The sequence below is a fragment of the Vigna unguiculata genome, chromosome 8, assembly GCF_004118075.2.
Source record: "Vigna unguiculata cultivar IT97K-499-35 chromosome 8, ASM411807v1, whole genome shotgun sequence".
Classification (NCBI taxonomy): domain Eukaryota; kingdom Viridiplantae; phylum Streptophyta; class Magnoliopsida; order Fabales; family Fabaceae; genus Vigna; species Vigna unguiculata.
The window spans coordinates 7044355-7069382 of NC_040286.1; the positions used below are offsets into that span (position 1 = coordinate 7044355).

Genomic DNA, 25028 nt, shown 5'->3' on the forward strand with positions numbered 1-25028 from the left:
TAGTGAAAACAAGTTTGTTTCTTCTACATTCCACTTTTCCCTTGCATTCTCTTTTAGTTCCAACAAAAATGATTTTAACAAAAGGTAGTTCTTTCTTCACATAACTTAAATTAATGGTCATATACAAAGGTAACATTCACTTTCTCAGTAGTGACACACAATGCTACCACTCACTTAAGTAACTAGTTCTTTCTTACTAGTGTAAAATGATAACAAAAAATGAAACAGAGCAAAAACTAAAATGAATTACTATTTTTTAAAAAGGAACTATTAACCAAAGGATAAACCTTCATCAAATTTTCAGGAGCACCTGCGAGATACGATCCCATCAGTGATGTTGGCTCCTTAATTTAAATTCATGCTCTTGAATGGTTGGTTATGCGCATAAACAAGAAACGAATGGGAGACAGATATCAGCCAAAAAAATAACCCCAACATAATCCTAAATGCAATGAAAACAAAGAAACATTCACCTATCTTCTATCATCTTTGCTCTTAACCACACGATTCCACCTCTATTCTAGACGCAAAGAACCCCTCTACATTTGTTCGCGATGCGAAGAATCCTTTCACCTATGTTCGTAACTCTGTCAACTCTAACATTTTGATTTAAAAAAAAAAAAAACCTTTTCAAATTCAGTACAAGTTTTTTGTATCGTAGGACCTATCAACATTCTCAGGCGACCCAAGGATAAACGGTCGAAAACCACCCGCTACAAATAGATTATCCAACAGTTATGATTTAAAGTTGTGAATTTTGTTAATGTGACAATTTCTTCGGAGTGATTTTAGGGAGTCCACAACCGAACGCCCCGAGGACAAGCGGTCGAAAGCCGCTCTCAACGGCCCATCAACCCTGACAATAAGTAATTAAAAATCACATTGAGATCCTTCTTAATGTAAACGCCGACGACGACAGCCATGATTTGTCATTCTCATCCAACTATTTGGACACAAGAACATGGCCGATCGGAATAGGAAGGCTCACGTCAGTCAGATGAACCAAAAAAAAGATAAGATGTATAGTTAAAATAAAACAGGTCATTAATGAAGTTTAAAAAGTAATTGGGTCGTGATTAAGAAAACTATAAATAGAAACACAAGGTAAGTTGGTAGAGACTTTTACTTCACATTTATTATCGCATTAATTGTATATTCCTGAATAGACTTGAATTGACTTATGCATCGAAGCTTAATTGGCAACTACCCCAATGAATAGGAAGAAAGAAAAAATCGTGATAAAAGATTAAGTAAATATTTTAGACAGAGACGGAGTCCTTACACCAAAACATTTTCATTTCAGCATGTATTCAACTTGCTTAAAAGGATTTGTTTTAATTAAAACGTTCAAAACATTTAAATGTTAAAAAGTGGTGCTGCATTTTATAAAAAATTTAATTTTCATTAAAAATAAATAAAATCCAACACGTGACGATACTAATTAAAATTTTAAAGGACAAAAGTATCTTTAACCATATATGTTAATATTTGATAGAAGACTTAGTAAAGCGAAGTCATAAGTCATAGTCAACAATCATTATGCCGACCACTGTACTAATAAAATTTGATTAATGCTGCAAAATATAATGCATGTAAGAAGAAACGCGTGTTGAAAATAGTAAAATAAAAGTAGAAAATACAAACACGGTGTTCCGATCCTCCTATTTCCGTAATGGAGGCCTCTGGTCCGGCGACGCTGCAATCCACCGCCTCAAGCCGCACCTCGCCGCTGTTCCGATCCCAGTTTCCACCCAATCGGACTCCCTTCCAACCGCTGTTTGAGACTATACTTGAAGGTGGTAGAGAGACGTGGATATATGTAATTTACTGGGAATACTCCTCTGCAACTTCCCTTCTCGGTTGGGGTGACGGCTATTACAACGGCGACTACAATGGTAAAGCCTGCAAAGCGACGTCGTCCACAGAACAGGCCCAGCGCAAGAGCGTTATTCGGTTACTCAATTTATTAGTTTCAAGCCGCTCGGCCACTCCTGGTGATTACGACGAGGACGTCACTGATCTAGAGTGGTTCTTTTTGCTCTCCATGGCTCACACCTTTCTCCACGGCAGCGGCATGTCGGGCCAAGCTTTCTTCAATGGGGCCCTGGTATGGGTCACCGGGCCAGACAGGTTATCTGAATCCGCCTGCCAACGGGCCCGCCAGTTGCGGGAGTTTGGGCTTCAGACTATGGTTTGTATACCGTGCCCAAACGGTGTCGTTGAGCTGGCCTCCACTGAAGTGGTTCTACCCTACTCTGATCTCATGAGCAAAGTGCGAGATTTTATCGACTTCAATTACCCGGTCAGGGACCTAACCTCTCACCAAATCATACCACCACGGTAACTCCAAATATATTACTCATTCTAAAATCTTCATTTAATCGCTAAAATTATTATTAAAACGTTTGCAGAAATAATTGTAACGAGATAGATTATTTTAATGATCTTTTTTTATTTTTTGCTTTTATATTTGATGTGCAACACATAATCACAGGGAAGATAAAAGATTGCATGAAAGAGAATATACCGAGATGCAAAATCATGAAGACGAGAACTTGTCTAAGAAATTTCGAGGAAAAGAAAAGATAAGTGATTCAAAATGCTCATTGTTCATGCTATCAGAAAGTTCGGATGGAGCCTCTCGTAGCACACGTTCACATTCTTACGACTATTCTGGCCCCTCCTAAATTTGTCTTGTATTTTTTTCATGAAAGTTTATAATTTCTGTACTTGTGGGAACTGAAATTATCAATGAGGAAGCATCAAATTAGCTTAATATTGTGGGAAATATGGAGAATTTAAACAATGTAAGCAGTGGTGGAAGCAGAAGAGAAATTTTTCATTGATTTAGAAAGGCTTCATTATGAAATAGAAAATGTCTCTTCTCTTGAATTGGTTTACACATATATGGTTAGACATGGATGAAAGACTGATTCCCTGTCAAACATCTCTTAAACTAATAGGATCATGGCATGACATATTTCACTTCTAAAGATAATATATTGGTAATGATTACATATGTTCTTATATGAGTTGTTTTACTGGAATAAATTTAGCAAAATGTTTGACAAGTTATATTCAGTCATATTTTTCATGCAACAAATATAGATGTTTATCATATTGAGGATCAAATCTTTTTTTTGTCATGAAGTCCATTAAATAGAAAGCCTAATCACAACTTTCAAAGGTAGAAATTTTCATGAATATATTGAATCTTCATGGTACTTTTAAATGTTGATTCTTAGAGAGCTTGGTCAGGTTTTTCTTTCTCCTACTTTAATCTAAAAATATGTTTTTCTATATTTATGCAAACAATCACCTTATTTCTTTTAATAAATGGGTTAAATATGTTTTTGGTAATTCAACTTTTAGTGAAAATTGAAATTAGTCTCTCTTGATAACTTTGAACAAATTTAGTCTTTCATCTTTAGAAATACGTGAATTTAGTCATTTAAACCAAATTTTTTGAAATTTAATTGACTTTCACATGCGTTTTGAAGCGAAAATATATTAAACAAACTAAAATACTATAATGAGATGTGTTTGAAACGTCAAATAAAATTAATAAAATTTATTTAAAAAAACTAAATTCACACATTTACAAGGTTAATGAACTAAACTGGTTCGAAATTTTTAGGAAAGACTAATTTTAATCGTTAACTCAACTCATTTTTTAAGAGTATGGCACATGTTGATTGTTTGATGAAGAACATGAATATTATGTTGGGACCAAGTTATTTGTGTCTTATCTTGCATCACCTTCTATTAAAATTTTGCATGATTGCATGGGTCAAAATTAAAAAAATAAAAATAAATCCGAAATTAGTAAACTTCAAATCTAAGAGTGAGCCAACCGGGAAAACATAATAGATTTTTTTTTTCAAAGAAAAAATAATTAATATGTAAGCCTATTTTTTTCATTCTGATTGAGATTTAAAAAAGACTCAAGACATATTAAACTTAAAGAAAGTTATGAAAATTTAAAAAACTATCTCAATATTATGTGTAAAAATTAGAATGTAATGAGTTAGGAATAAATAATAAAAAAAATTAATTAGAATATTAAAAGGAGGAAAAATCCCACCTTTCAAAATAAATACTTAAATATTTTCTAAGCAAAAAAACACTCAAATTTATAAACTCATACATTTTTTTTGTTAGAAGTTAACTGAAATAGATAATTTCGAAAATATTTCAAATATAATACGATAACAAGTCTGTTTTTTTTCTTTTACTGATTAATTCAAATTCAAACGGAAAAGATTCTGTCTAGAATTAAAACCATATAAAAGATTACCTTTCCACGAAATCCTTCACCTTCTCACAAATCGCAATCTTATCATTCTAATATTTTTTATATCATGTGATTGAATGTTACAGAAAATAAATACCATCTATTTTAGTCATTATATCATTTTAATTTATTTTAGTTCTTATTCATATTATTTTTAATCTCGCTTCTGGTAAGATTACAAGAAGCTAAAAAGAACAATAGGAAGAATTACAGAAAGATAAATTTTAATTTATAAAAAAAAAAACCCTTAGATATGTATTTAGTTCTAGTAAAATAAATGGTTCTGGTTTTATTTTAGTGTTGTGTAATACTGGTAGCGATTATTTTTATTGACCTAAACTCATGTGATTATAAAAACAAAACAAAAAAGACCCGAATAAGTGAGAAACCCGATCAGCCCGCCCGACCCGAAAAGCGAGTGAGTGATTTCCCGCTCCCATTTAAAACTTCGCCGTGGCAACCAACTCTTCCGCTTGCCGCTTTTCGCTCCTATCATTCGCTTCACTGAACCGATAACAGCTTTAGATATTAATTATTAATTAAAAACATAAAAAATAAAGAAATTAAGCAAAATCTTTATATAGTGTAGGGTTAATCCCACTCTGCAGAAAAGAAGAAGAAGAAGAAGAAGAAATAGAAAGTTAATTGTTTTCATAACGATGGATTCTCCTGAACCTTCCAAGAACAACAACAATGGCAGTTCTTCTGCCTCCGCTCTGAACAACAACAACAATTCACCGGAATCCCTTCAAGAAGTAGATTCACTTAGTTTAACATTCACTTCATGAAAAAATTTCGCTTTTTTTTTTTTCTTTCGGTGGTCATCTATGTTAGAGCTTCGGAAGCAATAAGAATTTTGGCTGTTCTGTGTGTTTCTTTGTTTCTTTGTGTATTCGAGAGAGTTAGTTTGGCGGTTCTTGGTTATGTGGGGGAGGATTTAAGGGTTTGAGTGAATTTCTAATTGCTTACTTGATGAATGAGACCCTTTTGGTTTTTTTCTTTTTCGTTTCTTGTTTGCTGATCATTGCATCAGATGATAATGTTGGGTTTGGAAATCTTGGAATGAGCGAATTGAATTTATTTGGTTCGTGAATTACTCCGAAAAGCTTGCTTGGGATGGTGCTTGTTTTATAATTTAGATGAACCTCACTCGTTTACAAGTTTAAGGTTTTGTGAATCATACTAATGCCTTTGACTCTGTTTCCTTGAATTGCAGTGGTGATGGAGTTGTATGCATTGTGTTTTACATGTTTTTTAACCCTCTTTGATGTGAAAGAGATGTTTAGACTGTTTTATTTGATTTCAATTGCAGTATCAAATAATGAATGATAAATAAATGAACAAGTGTCGTCTTTTTAATTTCAGGAATCTTCTTATTTTAGATATGTAAGCTCTTTATCACCGATAAACATCAAGGCTTCACATGGCACACAAAGTTTTATAGGGCTCAGTTCTCCACCCCTTGTATTCAAGTCTCCACGAATTAGTCACCGCCAAAGACAATTCATGCAAAGGTTTGTTTTGTGACTTCAATTGTGTGTGCCTGTTTGTTTATTGAAAATTCACTTGCTGTTATTTGCTTACTAAATTTGTTCATACCAGGACACAAGAAGTGCGATCTCAAAGTGAAAATGGTGAAGCTCCTGAATATTACTGGAAATCAAATTTTCATCAGCCACTGCTAGAGAGGTTTATAGTCGACACTCAAAAGGTTTTTGACCCCAATATTGACGCGAATACGCAACACTACGATGGGAATTTGTCTATTTATAAATATTTGGCTGATCCAGGGGAAATTGATCAAATGTATTCAGCTGACCAAGATGTAGAACAACAATCTACTGTTGCGGCTGAAACATCACTTAGTTACCCAACTCAGTCAAATATATTAAACATTGGCACGAAAGATGGTCTTAGTGACAAAGAATCTTTGCCTCTATCAGAGGATTCTGGCAAGGTTCATCGACAGATACCAGTATACGGTGAAGCACCTGAAAAGATGGAAAGGGAGCTAAGTGATGCTGAGAAACGATATACTCATGATCCACTACTTCCTCAGGTAAACCACAGGTTCCTGTAGTAGTCCTTTGCAGTGTTGGGGATTTCCCAACATGGAATTGGGTTAACATTTAGTTGGATTTTGTTGTTCTTTCGTAGGATAAAGAGTTGTTGTCAGGTTGTCTTGTCTGTAATATATAACAATAATTACTACAATCACTGTAGGCCACTCTGAAGTACCATGATGTTGGAAGACGCCGGCTACAATTTGAGGAAGGTGCTTCCAGTGCTATTGGAAGTAACAAGTCTCATGAAAAACTGAATGCAACTTCAAACAACGTGAAAAGGATCGAGCTGGTTGAATCTGTTGCTTCCACCTTGTATCCTCACCAATGTTGTGGAAACTTACCTTTGCCAACTATTCAGGCTGCAACTACGAGTGTGAGATTACCCGATAGTGCAGCAGGGATGAACATGAAGAGATCTTTACTTAAAGAATCATCTGTTGAAGACAGAATTGAGAGTCATGAAGTTGATGCTACGGGTGCTGGAAACTCCGAGGAATTCAACGAATCTCCTAGCCCCGGAAAGAAAAAGTGGGTTTATGTGATCTTACCTTATAATTCATGATTTCTACTCTTTATATATGCTTAGTTGCATTACCAAATATTGCATTGCTCTTCAGGAAGAAAACATCAATCCCTGCTAATCAAGGTGGGTGTAGACGGTGCAACTGTAAGAAGAGTAAATGTATAAAACTGTAAGTGAATCTGTGAATGTTTTGGTATTTTATATGATATACACAGTATATGTCTTTATTATTTGAGCACATTGCAGTTACTGTGAGTGTTTTAATACCGGAGTCTACTGCATTGGCACTTGTGGTTGCGAAGACTGCTATAACAGACCACAATATGAAGGGATGATTATGGAGTGCAGAAGACAAATTGAATCCCGCAATCAGGTACCATTTGTGCTGAAGATTGTACCCTTTTGCCACTGATGTCTAATTTTTCTTTACCGAAAATGAATTTGATAGATTCGTGTTGTAAATATATCAGGAAAATTCTGCAAGGCTCAAAAGAGGTTGCAGATGCAAAAGATCTACATGTCTGAAAAAGTATTGCGAATGTTATCAGGTTGTGTATATATGTCAGTTTCCTCATCACACTCTAAACATTTCACCCCTTTAATCTCCTCTATCTGCTAATAGAACCATTTTCTTTCTAATATTTGAAAAAGGCTAAAGTTGGATGCTCTAGTGGATGTCAATGTCAGGGTTGTAAGAATTCCTATGGCAAGAAAGAAGGCAAGAGTTTTATATTATGAATAGCTATAGCCATTGTAAATTCTTGATGCACCAACGAATTTATTTACTTGTCTGATAAGAGTGATATGAAATGAATGTTGGAAGGTTTTTGTTGTTCCTTAACACTCATCCTTGTTGCACATTTTTGTTTTTTTTTTATTTCAGATTATGTTGCATCTCAACATACTTCAAGTACAGAAATGGTGACAAGCGAGACAGATTATGATCTACGTATACTCACACCTATAGCGCCACCATTGCAATGCTCTGAGTAAGATTGTTATCACTGTAAATTCTCCAACATCAATAGTTGTACATTAATATAAAGATATAACACTTTCCTGTTTTAAAGATAAAATATAGCATACAAAATGTGTACACTCTTGTATATAGTTATAGATTATAGATAACCATTTTTTTTCTTATTATCTATCTTACAGAAATGCAGACACACGGTCGTTTCCACTGGTTTGATGATATGAAGAAAATTACGGAAATTGACCTTTCTACATTTGTGCAGCAAAGGCAAGGAGGCTGCAGAATCCAGAGTTATTTCTGGAAAATATCTGATGCCAACGTGTTTTCATCTTGTTCAAACAAGTCTCAATCTTCTGAAGATGAGCACAGCAACAATAATCAGTGGAAAACTGTTTCTCCTTCCCGATTCTCACCACTTACACAACACTTACATGGTCCTGGATCAGATAGCACGCTCTTTGACATAATAGTAAATGAAATTGAAGAAGCTTCATCTCTCGTGAGGTCTGTAAAAGTAAATTCTCCTAGTCAAAAACGAGTTTCTCCTCGTCAGAGTGGTCCTGTGGGAGGAGCCAGGAGAATTATGTTGCAATCTGTTTCACCTTTTCCCTCCATTGTCTCCTTGCGTTGATTCCAAAAGCAAGAACAATGAAGATCTGGGCGACAATCCGAGCAAGGGACCACATTCTCAACGTGAGTGTTTATACAAACATAAGATTGTGTAATCTGGTGCAGACACCTTGTCTGTACAGGTACGCTGACAAAATTATTTTATTGTGTACAAGATGTTATGGAATATTTCCATTTTAGCTGCACTTTCTTCATTGTGCAAACAGGTTCCGTAGTGACTTATATTGTGAACAATCCATTGCAAAATTGAAGTTATGGATACTTTTTTTTTTTCTATGATATTATGATACTCACAAAGCTTTTATATCTATTTAACATTGTACTTTACAAATATAAAAATTCATTTGTTCTGTAATCATGTTAGCTTGTGGGTTCTCAATTGGATTTTTCTTTTTGCAATAATTTTTTTCCATTTTTTGTTTGGTATATTTTTAATCTCTAACCTTAAATTTTTTTTTCATTCTCGACGAGTTACTGTTAAGACTTTGGTAAGTGTATCAAGTCATGTAATGGTAAATCCAAGTATCGTTTTTCCACAAGAATTGTTTTTGTTTAGTTATGCGCACTTACTAATTTAGTCAATGAATGTAATCAATTCGAAACAAGTGAAAACATAAATATTTCTAAACTAAAGTAATAAAATAATCTGGGCAAAGACTAGTTGGAGTTGGAATTCATGACCAAAACTCTAAGCAATCATCTTACAATACATTTTTCTAATCTACTCAAGCATTAATATCAAAGGTATTTAAGTCCTAATCTTTGGGACAAGTTTTGAACTTTTATGTGAAAAATACTAATTTCTTAGATATCTAAACACAAAAGACACATTGAAAAGGATGTCTAGAATGACCAAGAGCTTTGTCTAGAACCAAACCTTTAGGTTGTTCTATCCATGTCTGGGGTTCCAAAACACTTTCCAATTATTAGATACCATAAAATGCATAGATATTCCATCATGAACATAAATAATGTAGATAGAACACAAAAGTAGTGAAAGAGATTTTATTGCAAAGATGAAACTATAATGAGTTTAGGTACATTACATCCAACCCTAATGAAATGGAGTTTAGCTACTCCTATACATCTAGAGCACAAAGAGAGTTGAAATGGTGAATGGATGAAGAAAGATGAATCCTGAGATATCTCCATGGCACAACAAATTTTTGTCTTCATATCAAACCCTCGACCGATCTTGATATAACTAGATTCTCTAATGCAGATTGGGCCACTAGCATAAATGATAGGAAATCTATAGTAGGGTAGTGTGTTTTTCTTGGAGAGACATTGATCTCGTGGGCCTCAAGAAAACAAAAGGTGGTGTCACAATCAAGTACTGGGTCAGAGTACAAAGCTTTAGCTGACCTAACAGCAAAAGTAACTTGGATCAAATCACTTATAGATGAGCCTAGAAAACCAATTTTGTGGTGTGATAACTTGAGTGCCAAGGTACTGGCATCCAATGCAATGATGCATGCTTGGTCTAAACGTATTGAGATAGATGTTCACTACATTTGTGGTCAAGTGCTTCAGAATCAAGTCACAACAGCCTATGTACCCACAACAGATCAAATTGCAGATTGTTTAACAAAACCTCTCACAAACACAATGTTCAACATTTTGAGAGGCAAACTTTGGATGACTAAGTCACCTCAATTTGAGAGAGGGAGTTAGAAAAAGTTGTGATTCTAATTATTAGAACCAATATAAGAGATATTATGTCAATGATATTATCCCAATATCCCTGATATTATGCCTGTGTATTATTTCTCATGTGTGTAGTCATCATTATCAATTATTTCCTATATTTCTATATTATTTATTATATTCAATTATGACTTTATTATATAGATTATGATTGTACCTGTATTGTGTTTATATAAACACAACATTTGCAATACGAAAACACTGCAATATTTTTCCATTTTATCTTTCTCTGCATATTTACCATGATTCACTCAAATTGAATTAAGTTTAATCCTCTTTTAATTAATCACTCTCGATGTTACTTCAAAATTACAATGACTACACCAAATTACTTCTAAAAACCTTTATCTATACCCAAGATAAAGAACATGAATATTTTTTCTATTACACTACCAAAAATATCTTATTTATTGACAGATATATACCGACGAATATATATTCATCAGTAACAGACATTTACCGACAGACTTACCGACGAATATCCATGATTGTTATTACCAACGGATTATTCTGTCGGTAATGTTTGTATGAAGTTGTCTTCTTATTTACCGACGAATTAATTCGTCGATAATGTTCATGTGAAATAGATCACTTATGCACCGACGATAATGGCGTACTTACCGACAGATGATATCCTTCGATAAAGTTCTCGCTCATATGAAATCGCATTTCACTTTCCTCTTCCCCCAAATTCACTTTCTTCCTAAAACGCGAATCAAAAACCCTGCGCTGCTGACTGTGGGTCTGGCCCCTCGCTACCGTCACCTCTCCGCTGCCACCGTGGGTCTGGCTTCCACATTCCAAGTTCGTCGTTGGTGGAGGAAACACATCGGCTCTGTATTCTCATCGGCCACCGTGTTCTACGACCCTCACCGTCGTTTTTGTGAGTTTAATTCATTATGGTTCTTGCAATGTTGATCGTTGCTACTTGTTCTCACATGGTTCTTTGATTTGTAAGGGATTGTGTTCGATCTTCCCATGTTTGTTGGTCACAGAGCGCACCAGTGTGTTTGCGAGATATCAGAATCATTGTAAGGTGTGACCATTTATCCCTTTCTCTTTATATTTTAAATTTATTGATTGGTTCTATTTTTGGTTTGATTGCTAATTGGTTCTATTTTTGGTTTGATTATCATTGATTGATGTTTAGTCCAAATTGAAATTGTCTGAATTGTTATATGCATTTAGATTGGTTCTGTTTTTGGTTTGATTGCTGATTGGTTCTGTTTTTGGTTTGATTATCACTAATTGATGCTTAGTCCATATTGAAATTCTCTAAATTGTTATATGCATTTAGATAGAATGATGGTATTTGGTAAGATTATTTTTTAATGCATTGATTGGATTATGTGTTATTTCTTTCCCATTCATAGTCATGGTGTAGTGAGGTAGTCACACATCTCCCCCTTTCTCCTCCAAGAATTGAAGAGTATGAACCTATGTCACTTAGGTTTTCCAGCCTCAAGCCTAAGAAGGGAGAGAGAAACCCTGTGAGAAAGAAACTAAAATTGGAACTATTTTGGGATCTATAAAAAATGTGTTTTTCACTTAGTTCATATTCTATTTATATAACTACTAAGTACCACTAGTTAGCTAACTGAACTACTAAGTAAAACTTACTTAAAATTCTCTCCAAATTAACCAAAACTAAGTTAAAACACATTCTAAATAGGCTGCATTCCACTCTGGTCCAACTGGCATGATTCAGGCCACTTCTTGTGCTTCAAAGCTACTCAACAATTCACCAAATGCACCTCTAAAAGCCTCCCAAATCCTAGCAACAATTTGCTAAAATCTACCTTACTATGCTAAACTTAGGTAGATACAAGTAGCATGAAATTGGTCCAAGACTCCACCCTATATCCCTCTTCCATGGTTCTCTTGCTTCCAACAAATGTAATTGGACTTCCTACGTGTTGGTATCGCGCAGCGGAATGACTAAACAATGGTCAAAAATCAAGAGGGGGGGTGAATTGTATTTTTAAAAATCTTGACAGGTTTTAAAATTTTTCTCAAAATTTAATTAAATAACTTAAAGTAATAGATGCTTTAAATACAAGTGCAGATAAATAAAGAGTTTAAGGGAAGAGGAGAACACTGATATTTATACTGATTCGGATCAAAAGACCCTACGTCCAGTTGTTAATCTCTTAAACAAGGAGATTAACTCAATCACTATAATAATCAAAATTACAACAGATTTATATGAGAGAAAAGATTAGAAAACACCTCTCTTGAACAACCACAAGAGATGAACAAAACTCCCCCTGAATCTCACAGAGGATGACCACCAGCTTTCCTAGCAACAGCACAGCACTCAATCTTCTAAGAACTCACTTAGAAAAAGTTATCGCTCACTCACACTAGGTTTTTCAAGCTTTCTTTAAGAATCTCACAGAGCCACACTTTTGCAGTCACAGCTAAAGAACTCTGAATCTTAAAAAGGTATTTTTCAAGTTGAACTGCAGTTCTTTAAATAGAGTTTTCAAAAAATAGAGCCGTTATGTTCCAACTGCCAATGATAATCGATTATTACTAAGGATAATCGATTATTCCAGTAGGTTTTCGAAATTTAAGTTAAAAACTGAATCTTTGTGTTTCAACTGCCAAGGATAATCGATTATCACTAAGGATAATCGATTATTCCAGTAGGTTTCCTGAAAAATAAATTTTGAACAGGATAATCGATTATTTCAGGAGATAATCGATTATTCCAGTAGGTTTTCGAAAAATACAAGTTCTGCACAGATAATTGATTATCAATAGTGATAATCGATTATCACTGTAATTTTTCTAAAAATAAGAAACCTTCTAGAAAGACGAATGCCATGCTGCTGATTCTAAGTTAAACTATTCTACAATACACTTATTTTATTTTACAAGATAACATTTGCATAATTGAACACTTTGTCTTCATCTTGATCATCATTCAAAATCACTTGACTTCCTTCTTTTTGCCAACAATCTCCCCCTTTTTGATGATGATCAAAAATATGTTTAAGGACTTGTTGCTACCTGCAATTTAGAGACTTGCAAAGAGAATGGTTAAAATAAAATAATGTGTTTTGAGCATTTAAACTTATTCTCCCCCTTTTTTTGATCATATGAGAAAAGGGTAGAACTCCCCTTAAATGAAATAATGCTTGAGGGCACACAGCAGGAAATAAAAATACTTAATCATTTATTGATTCAGAAATGAAAAGAGACTAAAAACAGTGGAAAAACATATGTTAGAGAATTCTCCCCCTAAAATTCTGCACTCATGTCATCATCATGAGTGAATTCCTCGTCAAACCTATCTTCTAAGTTGGAAATTCTAGTATCAATCCCCCTAATGAGTCCGACAACTTCTTCATGACGAGAGGTAGACAGAAGAAATAATTCTTCTAGTCGTTTGTTCATGTTGGCTATGTTGTCTTCTATAGAGAAAGATGAGCCAGCACCACTTGAAGAACCAACATTGTGTGTAGCAGGAGGTATGGGATCAGCAGGAGGAAGTTCGTCATCTTCAGCGTCATAATTGGGCATATCATCACGATGGACATAAGTATCACCAAGAGGAACAAGTTTTAGCTGTTTGAGAGAGCTTTCAGCAATTTCATTGGCACGTAAGGTACTTTGACAAAGCTCTCCGGTGGTATCAACTCCTTTGTATTCACAAATCCTTGAGATTAAGAGGGAATATGGGAGAGGATATTGTGGATACCTTTTTGCTTTGAGCATAGTGTCTAGGATTAGACTAGACCATTTGATCGGAACGCGATTCAGAATCGCATACATGATGAGAAGGTCAGCCTCTGAGCACTGAGCATGATTGGTTCCTCTAGGACACAAAATCCAGACAATTAAGTAATGGATGAGTCTTTCATCCATTTTTAGTCCTCCAGCCAATAATTGTCTCCCAACATCCTGTGCTGGGTTGCGTAAGAAGGATTGATATGCCAAGATTCGATTGAAGCCAGCAATCCCATGGAGAATTGATTCTGCAGCATCATTGATGGGAAATTTAGCCACATTTTCCCAAATATCATTGTCGATGATGATGTCCACTCCCTTCACCTTTGATGTAGCAACTTCATCTCTGATCTTAAGATTATAGTAGAACACTCGTACAAGATCAGGATAGTAGTTTCCATGCATTTCCACAAATGGTCTGATGCCTTGAAAATTAAAGAGAGCAGGAAACTCAAAACCTGCAGTTGTGAATTTTCGAAGAGTAATGTACTTTGGAGAGATGAGCGCTTTGTTTTTCCAAATCTGAACAAATTCATCTCTTCGATCTTCATCAGAGATCCAACCTTCAATGGATGCTGATCTGATGGAAGGTTGGGTTGGACGTGGAGCAGTTCGTCTACGTGTTAGGATCTTTCTACGAGATGATTCTGCCATGGTGCTGATTGCAAGAGCAGAGAATGATATGTTTTAGGGTTTTGTTTGAAGAAAAAGGGGTAAATGATGAGAGGAGTTCGTTTCTGCGTGAATAGTTAAAATTTGGACACAGAATTTATAAAGAGAAGGCTCCCAACGGCTAAAATGAGAAAATCAAAGCAAATCTAGCCGTTACAACGGCTATTTTTTTTTCGAAAATTTTGACATAACGACGTGCAATAATCGATTATCCTGAGTGATAATCGATTATTGTTTCATAATGTGAATTCCAGAAGTGATTGGTATGAGCAGATAATCGATTATTGTAAGTAATAATCGATTATTCCAGAGCGATTTTGAGTATTTTGATCAGGGTCATGATAATCGATTATTCTGCTTGATAATCGATTATTCCAGGAATGTAGAACTTATTTTGGAAGAAGATAATCGATTATCCTGAGTGATAATCGATTATTGAGTGTTGATTTACGAAAAAATGAAGATTATTGCTCTTTCAAGAGATTTCTAATATCCCTAAATCTCTCCTAAGCTCATAAAATCTGTCTTTGGCTAAAGGCTTTGTGAAGATGTCTGCCAATTGATGCTTGGTGTCTACATAGTCTATCACACAATTTCCTTTACTTATGTGATCCCTTAAGAAGTGGTGTCTAATTTCTATGTGTTTTGTCCTAGAATGCATTATTGGATTCTTAGTTAAGTTTATGGCACTAGTATTGTCGCATTTTAGAGGTATATGATTTAGATAGATATTGTAATCCTCTAATTGTTGCTTCATCCATAGGATTTGAGCACAACAATTGCCAGCAGCAATGTATTCAGCCTCTGTAGTTGACAAAGCCACACAGGCTTGTTTTTTGGAGTGCCAAGAAACTAATGAGCTTCCTAAGAGATGACAAGTACCACTGGTACTTTTTCTATCTATTTTACAGCCACCATAATCAGCATCAGAGTATCCTATTAAACTAAGTGATGCCCCAGAAGGATACCAAAGTCCAAAAGATATAGTTCCTTTAAGATATTTTAAGATTCTTTTTACTGCTATAAGATGTGATTCCTTAGGATTAGCTTGATATCTAGCACAAACGCATACAGATTGCATAATATCAGGTCTACTTGCAGTAAGATATAAAAGAGATCCTATCATACCTCTAAACATGGTTTGATTTACCTCAATACCTGATTCATCTTTATCCAAATAGCAAGAAGTTGCCATAGGAGTACTTGCTGCTTTAGCACTATCCATTTCAAATTTTTTAAGTAATTCCTTACAATATTTAGATTGAGATATGAAAGTCCCTTCATCCATTTGTTTAATTTGTAAACCAAGGAAGAAGTTTAATTCTCCCATCATTGACATTTCAAACTCACCCTGCATTATGCTTGCAAAACCTTCACATAGAGATTTATCAGTTGATCCAAAAATTATATCGTCAACATACACTTGAACTAATAAAATGTGTTTATCTACTCTTTTAATAAACAAAGTTGAGTCTATTTTACCTCTTTCAAAATCATTTTCGAGCAAAAATGTGCTTAAGCGTTCATACCAAGATCTAGGTGCTTGTTTCAAACCATAAAGTGCCTTTTTCAATTTATAAATATGATTTGGAAATTTGTAATCCTCAAAACCAGGTGGTTGTTCAACGTACACATCTTCTTTGATAAAACCATTTAGGAAAGCACTTTTGACATCCATTTGATATAATTTGAATTTCATAATAGAGGCATAAGCAAGAAGTAAGCGTATAGCTTCTAACCTTGCAACAGGGGCGTATGTTTCATCATAATCTATACCTTCCTCTTGTCGATATCCCTTTGCCACAAGCCTAGCTTTGTTCTTAGTAATATTTCCATCTTCATCCATCTTATTTCTGAAAACCCATCTTGTTCCAATCACTTGAAGTGATTCATCTCTTGGAATCAATTCCCATACTTTATTTCTTTCAAATTGATTGAGCTCTTCTTGCATTGCAATGCACCATTGATCATCTTGAAGAGCTTCTTGAACATTCTTTGGTTCAATCTGCGAGACAAAAGCAACATTCATACAAAAATTGTTCATATTTCTAGTGATTACCCCTTTTGAAATATCACCAATGATGTTGTCTAGAGATAGTCCTCTTGGTGACTTCCAGCATTTTTCAAGATCTTCAGATTGATAAGGTGGATTCTCATTTAAATACATCTCATCAAGGGCTTCCTGAATATATTCATCATCACCTGTAATTTGCTTATTTGACTCAAGAGGGTTCACCTCAAGGTCCACAACTTCATCAAAGACAACATGCATGGATTCTTCAACATTCAAAGTTCTTCGATTAAAGACTCTATATGCTTTACTAGTAAGAGAATATCCTAGGAATATTGCTTCATCAGCTTTAGAATCAAATTTTCCTAAATTTTCTTTTCCATTATTTAAAACAAAGCACGTGCATCCAAAAATTTTAAGATGAGCAATATTTGGCTTTCTACCTTTAAATAATTCATAAGGAGTAATTTTTAAAATAGGCCTAATAAGCATTCTATTTAAAACATAACATGCAGTACTCACAGCATCATCCCAAAAGTATTTAGGAACATTATATTCGTTTAGCATTGTTCTAGCTAGTTCCTCTAAGGATCTATTTTTCCTCTCTACAACTCCATTCTGTTGAGGTGTCCTAGGTGCAGAGAAATTATGCAAAATTCCATTTTTATCACAAAATTTTTCAAATGACTCATTTTGAAATTCCCCACCATGATCACTTCTTATGATCTTAATTTTCAAATCTTTTTCATTTTGAACTAATTTTGCAAATTTTTTAAATGCTTTAAAGGCTTCACTTTTTAAGGTAAGAAAGAAGGTCCAAGTAAACCTAGAGTAGTCATCCACAATAACAAGAGCATAATAATTTCCTCCATAACTCTTAATCCTAGAGGGACCAAATAAATCCATATGCAACAACTCTAAAGGCTTTGAAGTAGATAAAATATTTTTTGAATGAAAAGATGATTTTACTTGTTTTCCTTTTTGACAAGCAGCACATATTTTATATTTTTCAAATTTAATTTTTGGTAAACCAATCACTAATTCCTTAGACATCAACTTATTCAACTGTTTCATGTGAATATGAGCAGCCCTTTTATGCCACAACCAAGGATTTTCTTCCTTTGCAACTAGACATGTTATATCACTAGATGATGCACAATCAAGATCAATTAAATAGATGTTGTTGTGTCTCATACCTTTCAAAGCAATTTCATTAGAATCCTTTTGGTGAATAGTGCAGTAATCACTTTCAAAGATAACTTTAAGACCTTTGTCGCATAGTTGACTAATACTGAGAAGATTGTGCTTCAGTCCTTCTACAAGTAGCACATCCTTGATCTCTAGGGTATCTCCTCCACCAACATCTCCAATTCCAATTATTTTCCCTTTGTTGTTATCTCCATATGTAACAAAACCTTGATCCTTTCTTTTGAGATTCTTGATCTTCCTTTTATCACCCGTCATGTGTCTTGAGCATCCACTGTCAAGGTACCACAATGATTTTCTAGCTTTGGAAGTTAACTACAAAATAAAAATAATTTCTTTAGGTCCCCATTAACTTTATTGGGTCCTTGGGGTTAGAGAGATATAAGAATTATCTAGCAATAGGCATCCAAGTATACTTCCCATTTGGAACATCATAATGTTTAATATTGCATTTATTTGATGTATGCCCCTTTTTCATGCAATAAAAACAAGTAGCTAAACAAGTATTTCTATAGTGAGCAGTTCCTTTTTCTACCCATACTCTGCGAGTCTTTTTATTTTTAGGAACATATTTATTTCTACTTAGATTTTTCTTCTCAAAAGCATGTTTTTCAAAAGATTTATTTTCTAAAGCATCTTTAAGTTGTTTTTCTAAAATCATTAAGTCAAACATATAGCTTTTGCAAGATTCACATTCAACTGCCTCAATTTCTCTATTTTCTAAACTTAAGATTTTATTTTTCAAAACAATTTCTTCTTCTAGAGATTTTTCAAGATTGTCTTGTAATTCTTTAAAATCCTTTTTCAATTTTTTGTGAGCAATATCTAATTTACTGGATTTAGCAAGCAATTCTTGAAAAGCATCATAAAGAGAATCATAATCATTTTCATTGTCAGAAGAGCTTACCTCACTGTCAGAGTGATCACCATTGGCCATTAAGCAAAAGTTTGCCTCTTCCTCATCGGATCCTTCAGAGTTGGATGAACTTGAGGCATTATCTTCCCACGCTATGTATGCCTTTTTCTTAAAATATTTCTTGCTTTTCTTTTCATCACTCCTTTTTGAATTTGGGCAGTCTGCTTTTACATGACCAGTTTCTCCACATCCATAGCATTTAAAGTTTGAGGAGCTTCCTTGATTCTCCTTCTTATTACTCTTGAATTGATTTCTTCCTTTAGACTTCATGAACTTTGTGAACTTCTTTATCATTAGACTGAGATTCTCATCATCATCAGAATCTTCTTCCTCTTTTTGCTTTTTCCCTTTGACAACCTCGGTTTTGAATGCAATATTTTTCTTTCTTCCTTGATCTTCTTCATCATTCAGTCTTCCCAGTTCAAGCTCGTGCTCTCTCAGTTTTCCAAACAGAGCCGCCATGGTCATTGTTGCAAGATTCTGAGACTCCGTGATAGCCGTCACCTTTGGCTGCCAAGTCCTATTCAAAGATTTAAGAATTTTTATATTAAGTTCATCAGTGTCAAATGTTTTACCTAGCCCATTGAGATGGTTGACAATGTGTGTGAACCGCTTCTGCACATCGTAGATGGTTTCTCCCTGTTGCATTCTAAACATCTCATATTCTTGTATCAAGGAGTTCTTTCTAGCTCGTTTAACATCGTCAGTTCCTTCATGAGTCACTCGAAGGATTTCCCACATCTCGCGTGCAGTGGTGCAAACAGAAATTCTGTAGAACTCATCAAGAGTTAGAGCAGATGATATAATGTTTCTGGCTTTAACGTCATATTGAGCTCGCCTGTTTTCATCAGCAGTCCATTGAGCAAAAGGCTTTGGTTCCTGCACTTCATTAACAACGTTAACAGGCACAAATGGTCCATTCAAAACAGCATCCCAAATACCCCTATCAACTGATTCTAAAAATATTTGCATTCTTACTTTCCAAAAAGGATAGTTTTCACCCGTGAAAAGTGGAGGTCTATTGATAGACGCACCTTCAGCAAAAGTTTGATTTGACCCTACCATTTTCGAAAAATTTGAATGACTATCAAAGCAAGCTCTGATACCAATTGTTGGTATCGCGCAGCGGAATGACTAAACAATGGTCAAAAATCAAGAGGGGGGTGAATTGTATTTTTAAAAATCTTGACAGGTTTTAAAATTTTTCTCAAAATTTAATTAAATAACTTAAAGTAATAGATGCTTTAAATACAAGTGCAGATAAATAAAGAGTTTAAGGGAAGAGGAGAACACTGATATTTATACTGGTTCGGATCAAAAGACCCTACGTCCAGTTGTTAATCTCTTAAACAAGGAGATTAACTCAATCACTATAATAATCAAAATTACAACAGATTTATATGAGAGAAAAGATTAGAAAACACCTCTCTTGAACAACCACAAGAGATGAACAAAACTCCCCCTGAATCTCACAGAGGATGACCACCAGCTTTCCTAGCAACAGCACAACACTCAATCTTCTAAGAACTCACTTAGAAAAAGTTATCGCTCACTCACACTAGGTTTTTCAAGCTTTCTTTAAGAATCTCACAGAGCCACACTTTTGCAGTCACAGCTAAAGAACTCTGAATCTTAAAAAGGTATTTTTCAAGTTGAACTGCAGTTCTTTAAATAGAGTTTTCGAAAAATAGAGCCGTTATGTTCCAACTGCCAATGATAATCGATTATTACTAAGGATAATCGATTATTCCAGTAGGTTTTCGAAATTTAAGTTAAAAACTGAATCTTTGTGTTTCAACTGCCAAGGATAATCGATTATCACTAAGGATAATCGATTATTCCAGTAGGTTTCCTGAAAAATAAATTTTGAACAGGATAATCGATTATTTCAGGAGATAATCGATTATTCCAGTAGGTTTTCGAAAAATACAAGTTCTGCACAGATAATTGATTATCAATAGTGATAATCGATTATCACTGTAATTTTTCTAAAAATAAGAAACCTTCTAGAAAGACGAATGCCATGCTGCTGATTCTAAGTTAAACTATTCTACAATACACTTATTTTATTTTACAAGATAACATTTGCATAATTGAACACTTTGTCTTCATCTTGATCATCATTCAAAATCACTTGACTTCCTTCTTTTTGCCAACACTACGTATATTCCTAATGTTGAATCAAGTATAAAAGCTAAATTCCAAAAAGTCAACCCAAAAGTCAACCATACTAGTTTTTACCAAAACTACTGCAGAATTAATTTCTCAGCCCTAGTTTCTTCTTTCTTTTTCCTTCATCAACCCTCCAATTACTTGTTGAATGTAAACCCCTGGTTTACTTGTAATGCACCATTTCATATTACATAAAGAATGATGGGAGCCATGAGCTTGTTTGGTTTGAGAAAACATTTGTGGCTTTTACTAATAATTACAAAATCAAGCAAGCTAAACTTATATATATTGCAGTTTGATGTAGTTGAACTACTCATTGACAGTAAAGACATATAATCATGCAATTTTAAGGTTGTGATCCAATGCTAATCATTAAACTAAGTTATTGATATGCCTAAAGGTATGGATACATTGCAGAAACATAATCAAATATGTAGAAAATGCAAAACCACTAATTAAACCATAATTGACAGCAAAATTCATTATTAATGTGACAACAAAACCAAACTTAATGGGTCAAATTTTGTACAGTGACTGAAAATTGTTACAACTTGAAACCAACATCAATGTAAACCCTAAACAAACATGTTTGAATCATCAAATTACTATCATAATGAAGAAAAACAGAAATAATTCACATTGAAACTCAAAGAATGAACAAGTGGTGGGAAATTTAACAAAATTAACTACTTTTTGGGGTTTTGATGATTTAAGCTTTATATTCTAAAACTATGAATTGGATCATGTTAAAGATGATAGAAAATGAGTAAAGAAAGCAACCTCGATTGGTGGTCCATCTTCTGCTGTTGGTCAGCAATCTGCACCATCCCTAGTTGCAGGTGATATAGTTGTCCCACAGCCTATGGTTGATCCTGATTTAGATGCAGAACATGACCCTCCTCTACAGGACCACCTGATGATTGCACCTGTCGGTCGAGGGTAATATATCAATTCATTTATTCTCATTGTTTATATTATGTAACTTTTTTCATCTTTTGACAATTTTCCATGAATTCTAGGTTTGTTCCATCTAGAGTTGCTTCACAGGCTACCACAAAGACAATTAAACAACAATTTCTTAATCCTTGACCATCATGGGGAGCAATACCTGAAAAAGACAAGGATATTTTCTGGCAACGTTTCAAGGTAATTTGTTCTAACTTATTATATAGGTAAATTAAGTTGTTAATTATTATTCCATGTTTAATAAATTTATATGTATTATATGTTTAAATTGTGTTGTTATAGAGGAGAGTTTAGTGGGCACCAGAGCATGAAATTGAAATTAAGAGAAATTTCAACAGCAGAGCTTCTCATCGTTATCTAAGCTGTTTAGAGACGCTAGAATGGCTAAAGAAAGGCCATAATTGATTCCTAATGATGTGTGGACAAGGCTGCTAGAACATTGGAATTCTCCAAGTTATCAGAGCAAATGTATTGCAGCAAAAAAGAATAGGGCTTCTAAAACGGGTGGGGCCCTATACATAGGTGGATCTATTACCACTCATGAGCATGCCCTTCGTATGATATACACATTAACTGTTTGTATTTCTCACATTTGAACTACATTTTTAGAGTTTGAAATTAGATCAAATCTTTTTCAATATTATGAATTGTTTCTTGATAAAGTCTTTCAACAAACACATATTCAGAAGGGTACTAGTGAATATGTGAATGAGCGGTCTAAGAAGACAAATGTAAGTCTCTTTTATTGTTCATTATTATTTACTCTTAAACTTATATATGTATCCCACCACATAATAATTGTTCATTTTTTACTTACAGGAAGAATTTCAGACTAATCTTTCTTAAGTTAGATCTGAGGTTTCTTTATGTGCTGATGGAACATAAGAGCAGTCCTTTGCTGATCCTACACAAGATGAGAATATCAGGACTAGGTGTTGGATTGAGATAGTAGGAGGAAAAAAGAAAGGAAGACTTTATGGGGCTGGTCAACTTGTTTCAAAATATACGGGTTCAAATGAAAGCTTGAACCAACTACCAACTTCTTCTTTTGCTAATACTGAGGACCTCAATAATATTAGGCATCAACTTTCACGCAACTTGGAGGAAAATGAGCAATTGAGGTCTGAGTTTCGATCCTTTCAATCACTAGTCCTGCAATATTTCCCTCTTGATTCTCATACTCGTCTTCAACAGCCACAACCACAACAACCAAACCCTACTCAACATAACTCTGAAATCCCTTAACCCCCTTCTCAGCAACCAAATAATGAAGAGGACGATCTAAATGAAGAATCTTCTCCTGATTATGAAGATTATTAGCTCTTCATGTCCTTCAGAAAAACTTTCTTCAGCATGTACTTAATAAACTTGTGTATAATTATATTCTTACTTGTAGTTTGACAATGATTATGTAATATTTGGCAAACATATTCCTATGCTACATATTATTTTCCATGTTTTATAAACAGTGTGTCATGTGATATATATTGTAGAGTGCTATATATGTGTCATTTGATATAATGGAACGCTGGAATGTTGAAATGCTAGATTGTCTGTGTTGGAAATTTTTATATGCAGGTATTATGGAATGTTAAACTAACAAATAAACCCAAACAAAATTTATTCACTTACCGACAGATTCCCAACGACCACATTTGTCAGAAAGTTCATTCATTCATCCACTGCCATTATCGACGGAAGTATCCTCCGATAATTATCGACAGATGGATCCGTCGGTAATGGCAGTGGATGAACGAATGGACTTTCTGACGGATGTGACCGTCGAAAATTCCTGACAGACTGATTCGTCGGTAATGATTGACAATTCTGTCGACGGATGTGTTTGTCAGAAATTACCAACAAACTTTTATAATCGTCGAAAATCTATCAGTAAAACATCATTATTGACAGATTAAGTATTACTGATAGATTCTGACCGTTGATAATAAACATTTTTCTTGTTATATCAATTTCGATACGATCAATTGATGATCTAAAATTATTGTTTTACACTTGTGTTTTGACAATTTTAACTTATAATTAATACATAAAATCACTTATAATTCTCTTTTATAATGATAAAAAAAGTATTTTTTATATTTGTTATATCTAATTACAACAAGAAAAGACATAAGTTACTTTTTGCTATAAGGAGTATTTTTATATTTGCCATTTCTAACTAAAAAAGATGTTGAATATTATAAGGATAACTCTAAAGAATAACATATAAAAGTAAAATTATATTTATCGAGATATTTTGAAATATTTACAAAGATAATACACTTTTGTTTTCTATATATAATACGATGTATAGAAAACATAAGTGGCGAGCTTAGTGTAGATAATTTTGGCTCTCCAATTTTGTTTTGAAAACATGTAAAATTGTATAAGTAAATTTAATTTTAATATAATTTATATATTTGACCTGTCTAAAATTTTAATATATTTATTTTGACACCTGTAAACTATATGTTCAAGATCCGTGACTAAAAGTCATAAATGATAAAAGCTAAGCAACATGTACAACACATATTGAACTTTCTTTAATTCAATTAACTTTTTCCAATAAAAAATTACATAAATTAGAACTGTAAAAGTTATTTTACAATTAATTTCTATGGATATATAATTATATAATTTTAATAGTATTTTGTTATTTTAATAATAATAAGTAGATTTTTTTTCAATATTATTATAAGATAAGAGTAAAACACACGTATATGTAAACACATGTATTTTGACCTTGCAAATTTTACTAAAATATAAAAAATAAAATTACAACATATATACATACTTTTTTACTATTTTTAAAAATAATAATTTATCTAAATTTAATATTTTTTAAACTAAGATATTATTTTACTTTTTAAATAGTTATTTATGTAAATTTAACTTACTTTAGGTAAATTATTACTTATCATACAAAAGAAGAGTGAGCCACAAAACACGTGTTTTTACTTATTAAGATTGTTTTTTATAATTGTTTGTTTTTGGGATACGTATTTCATTATTAATTTTATCTTTATTAATAATAATTAAAATAGTTAACTTTTTATTTTTTCATAATAATAAAATAAAAATGGACACAAGTAGGGAGAAGCGTGTGTGGTTCCATAGTATATATAATAATTATAAACAATTCTAATTTTTAATA

The 25028-nt window shown here is 33.7% G+C and overlaps 1 protein-coding gene and 1 pseudogene across 1 annotated transcript; both read left to right on the forward strand.

Moving 5' to 3' along the window:
- Positions 1-1578: 1578 nt before the first annotated feature.
- Positions 1579-2850, forward strand: LOC114195218 (transcription factor MYC2-like). The gene is made up of 2 exons (XM_028085612.1): positions 1579-2340; positions 2495-2850. The coding sequence occupies exons 1-2, from the start codon at positions 1673-1675 to the stop codon at positions 2685-2687; spliced, it is 861 nt and encodes a 286-aa protein (XP_027941413.1). The 5' UTR covers positions 1579-1672; the 3' UTR covers positions 2688-2850.
- Positions 2851-4953: 2103 nt separating this feature from the next.
- LOC114194788 lies at positions 4954-8635 on the forward strand (annotated as a pseudogene).
- The last annotated feature ends 16393 nt before the right edge of the window (positions 8636-25028 follow it).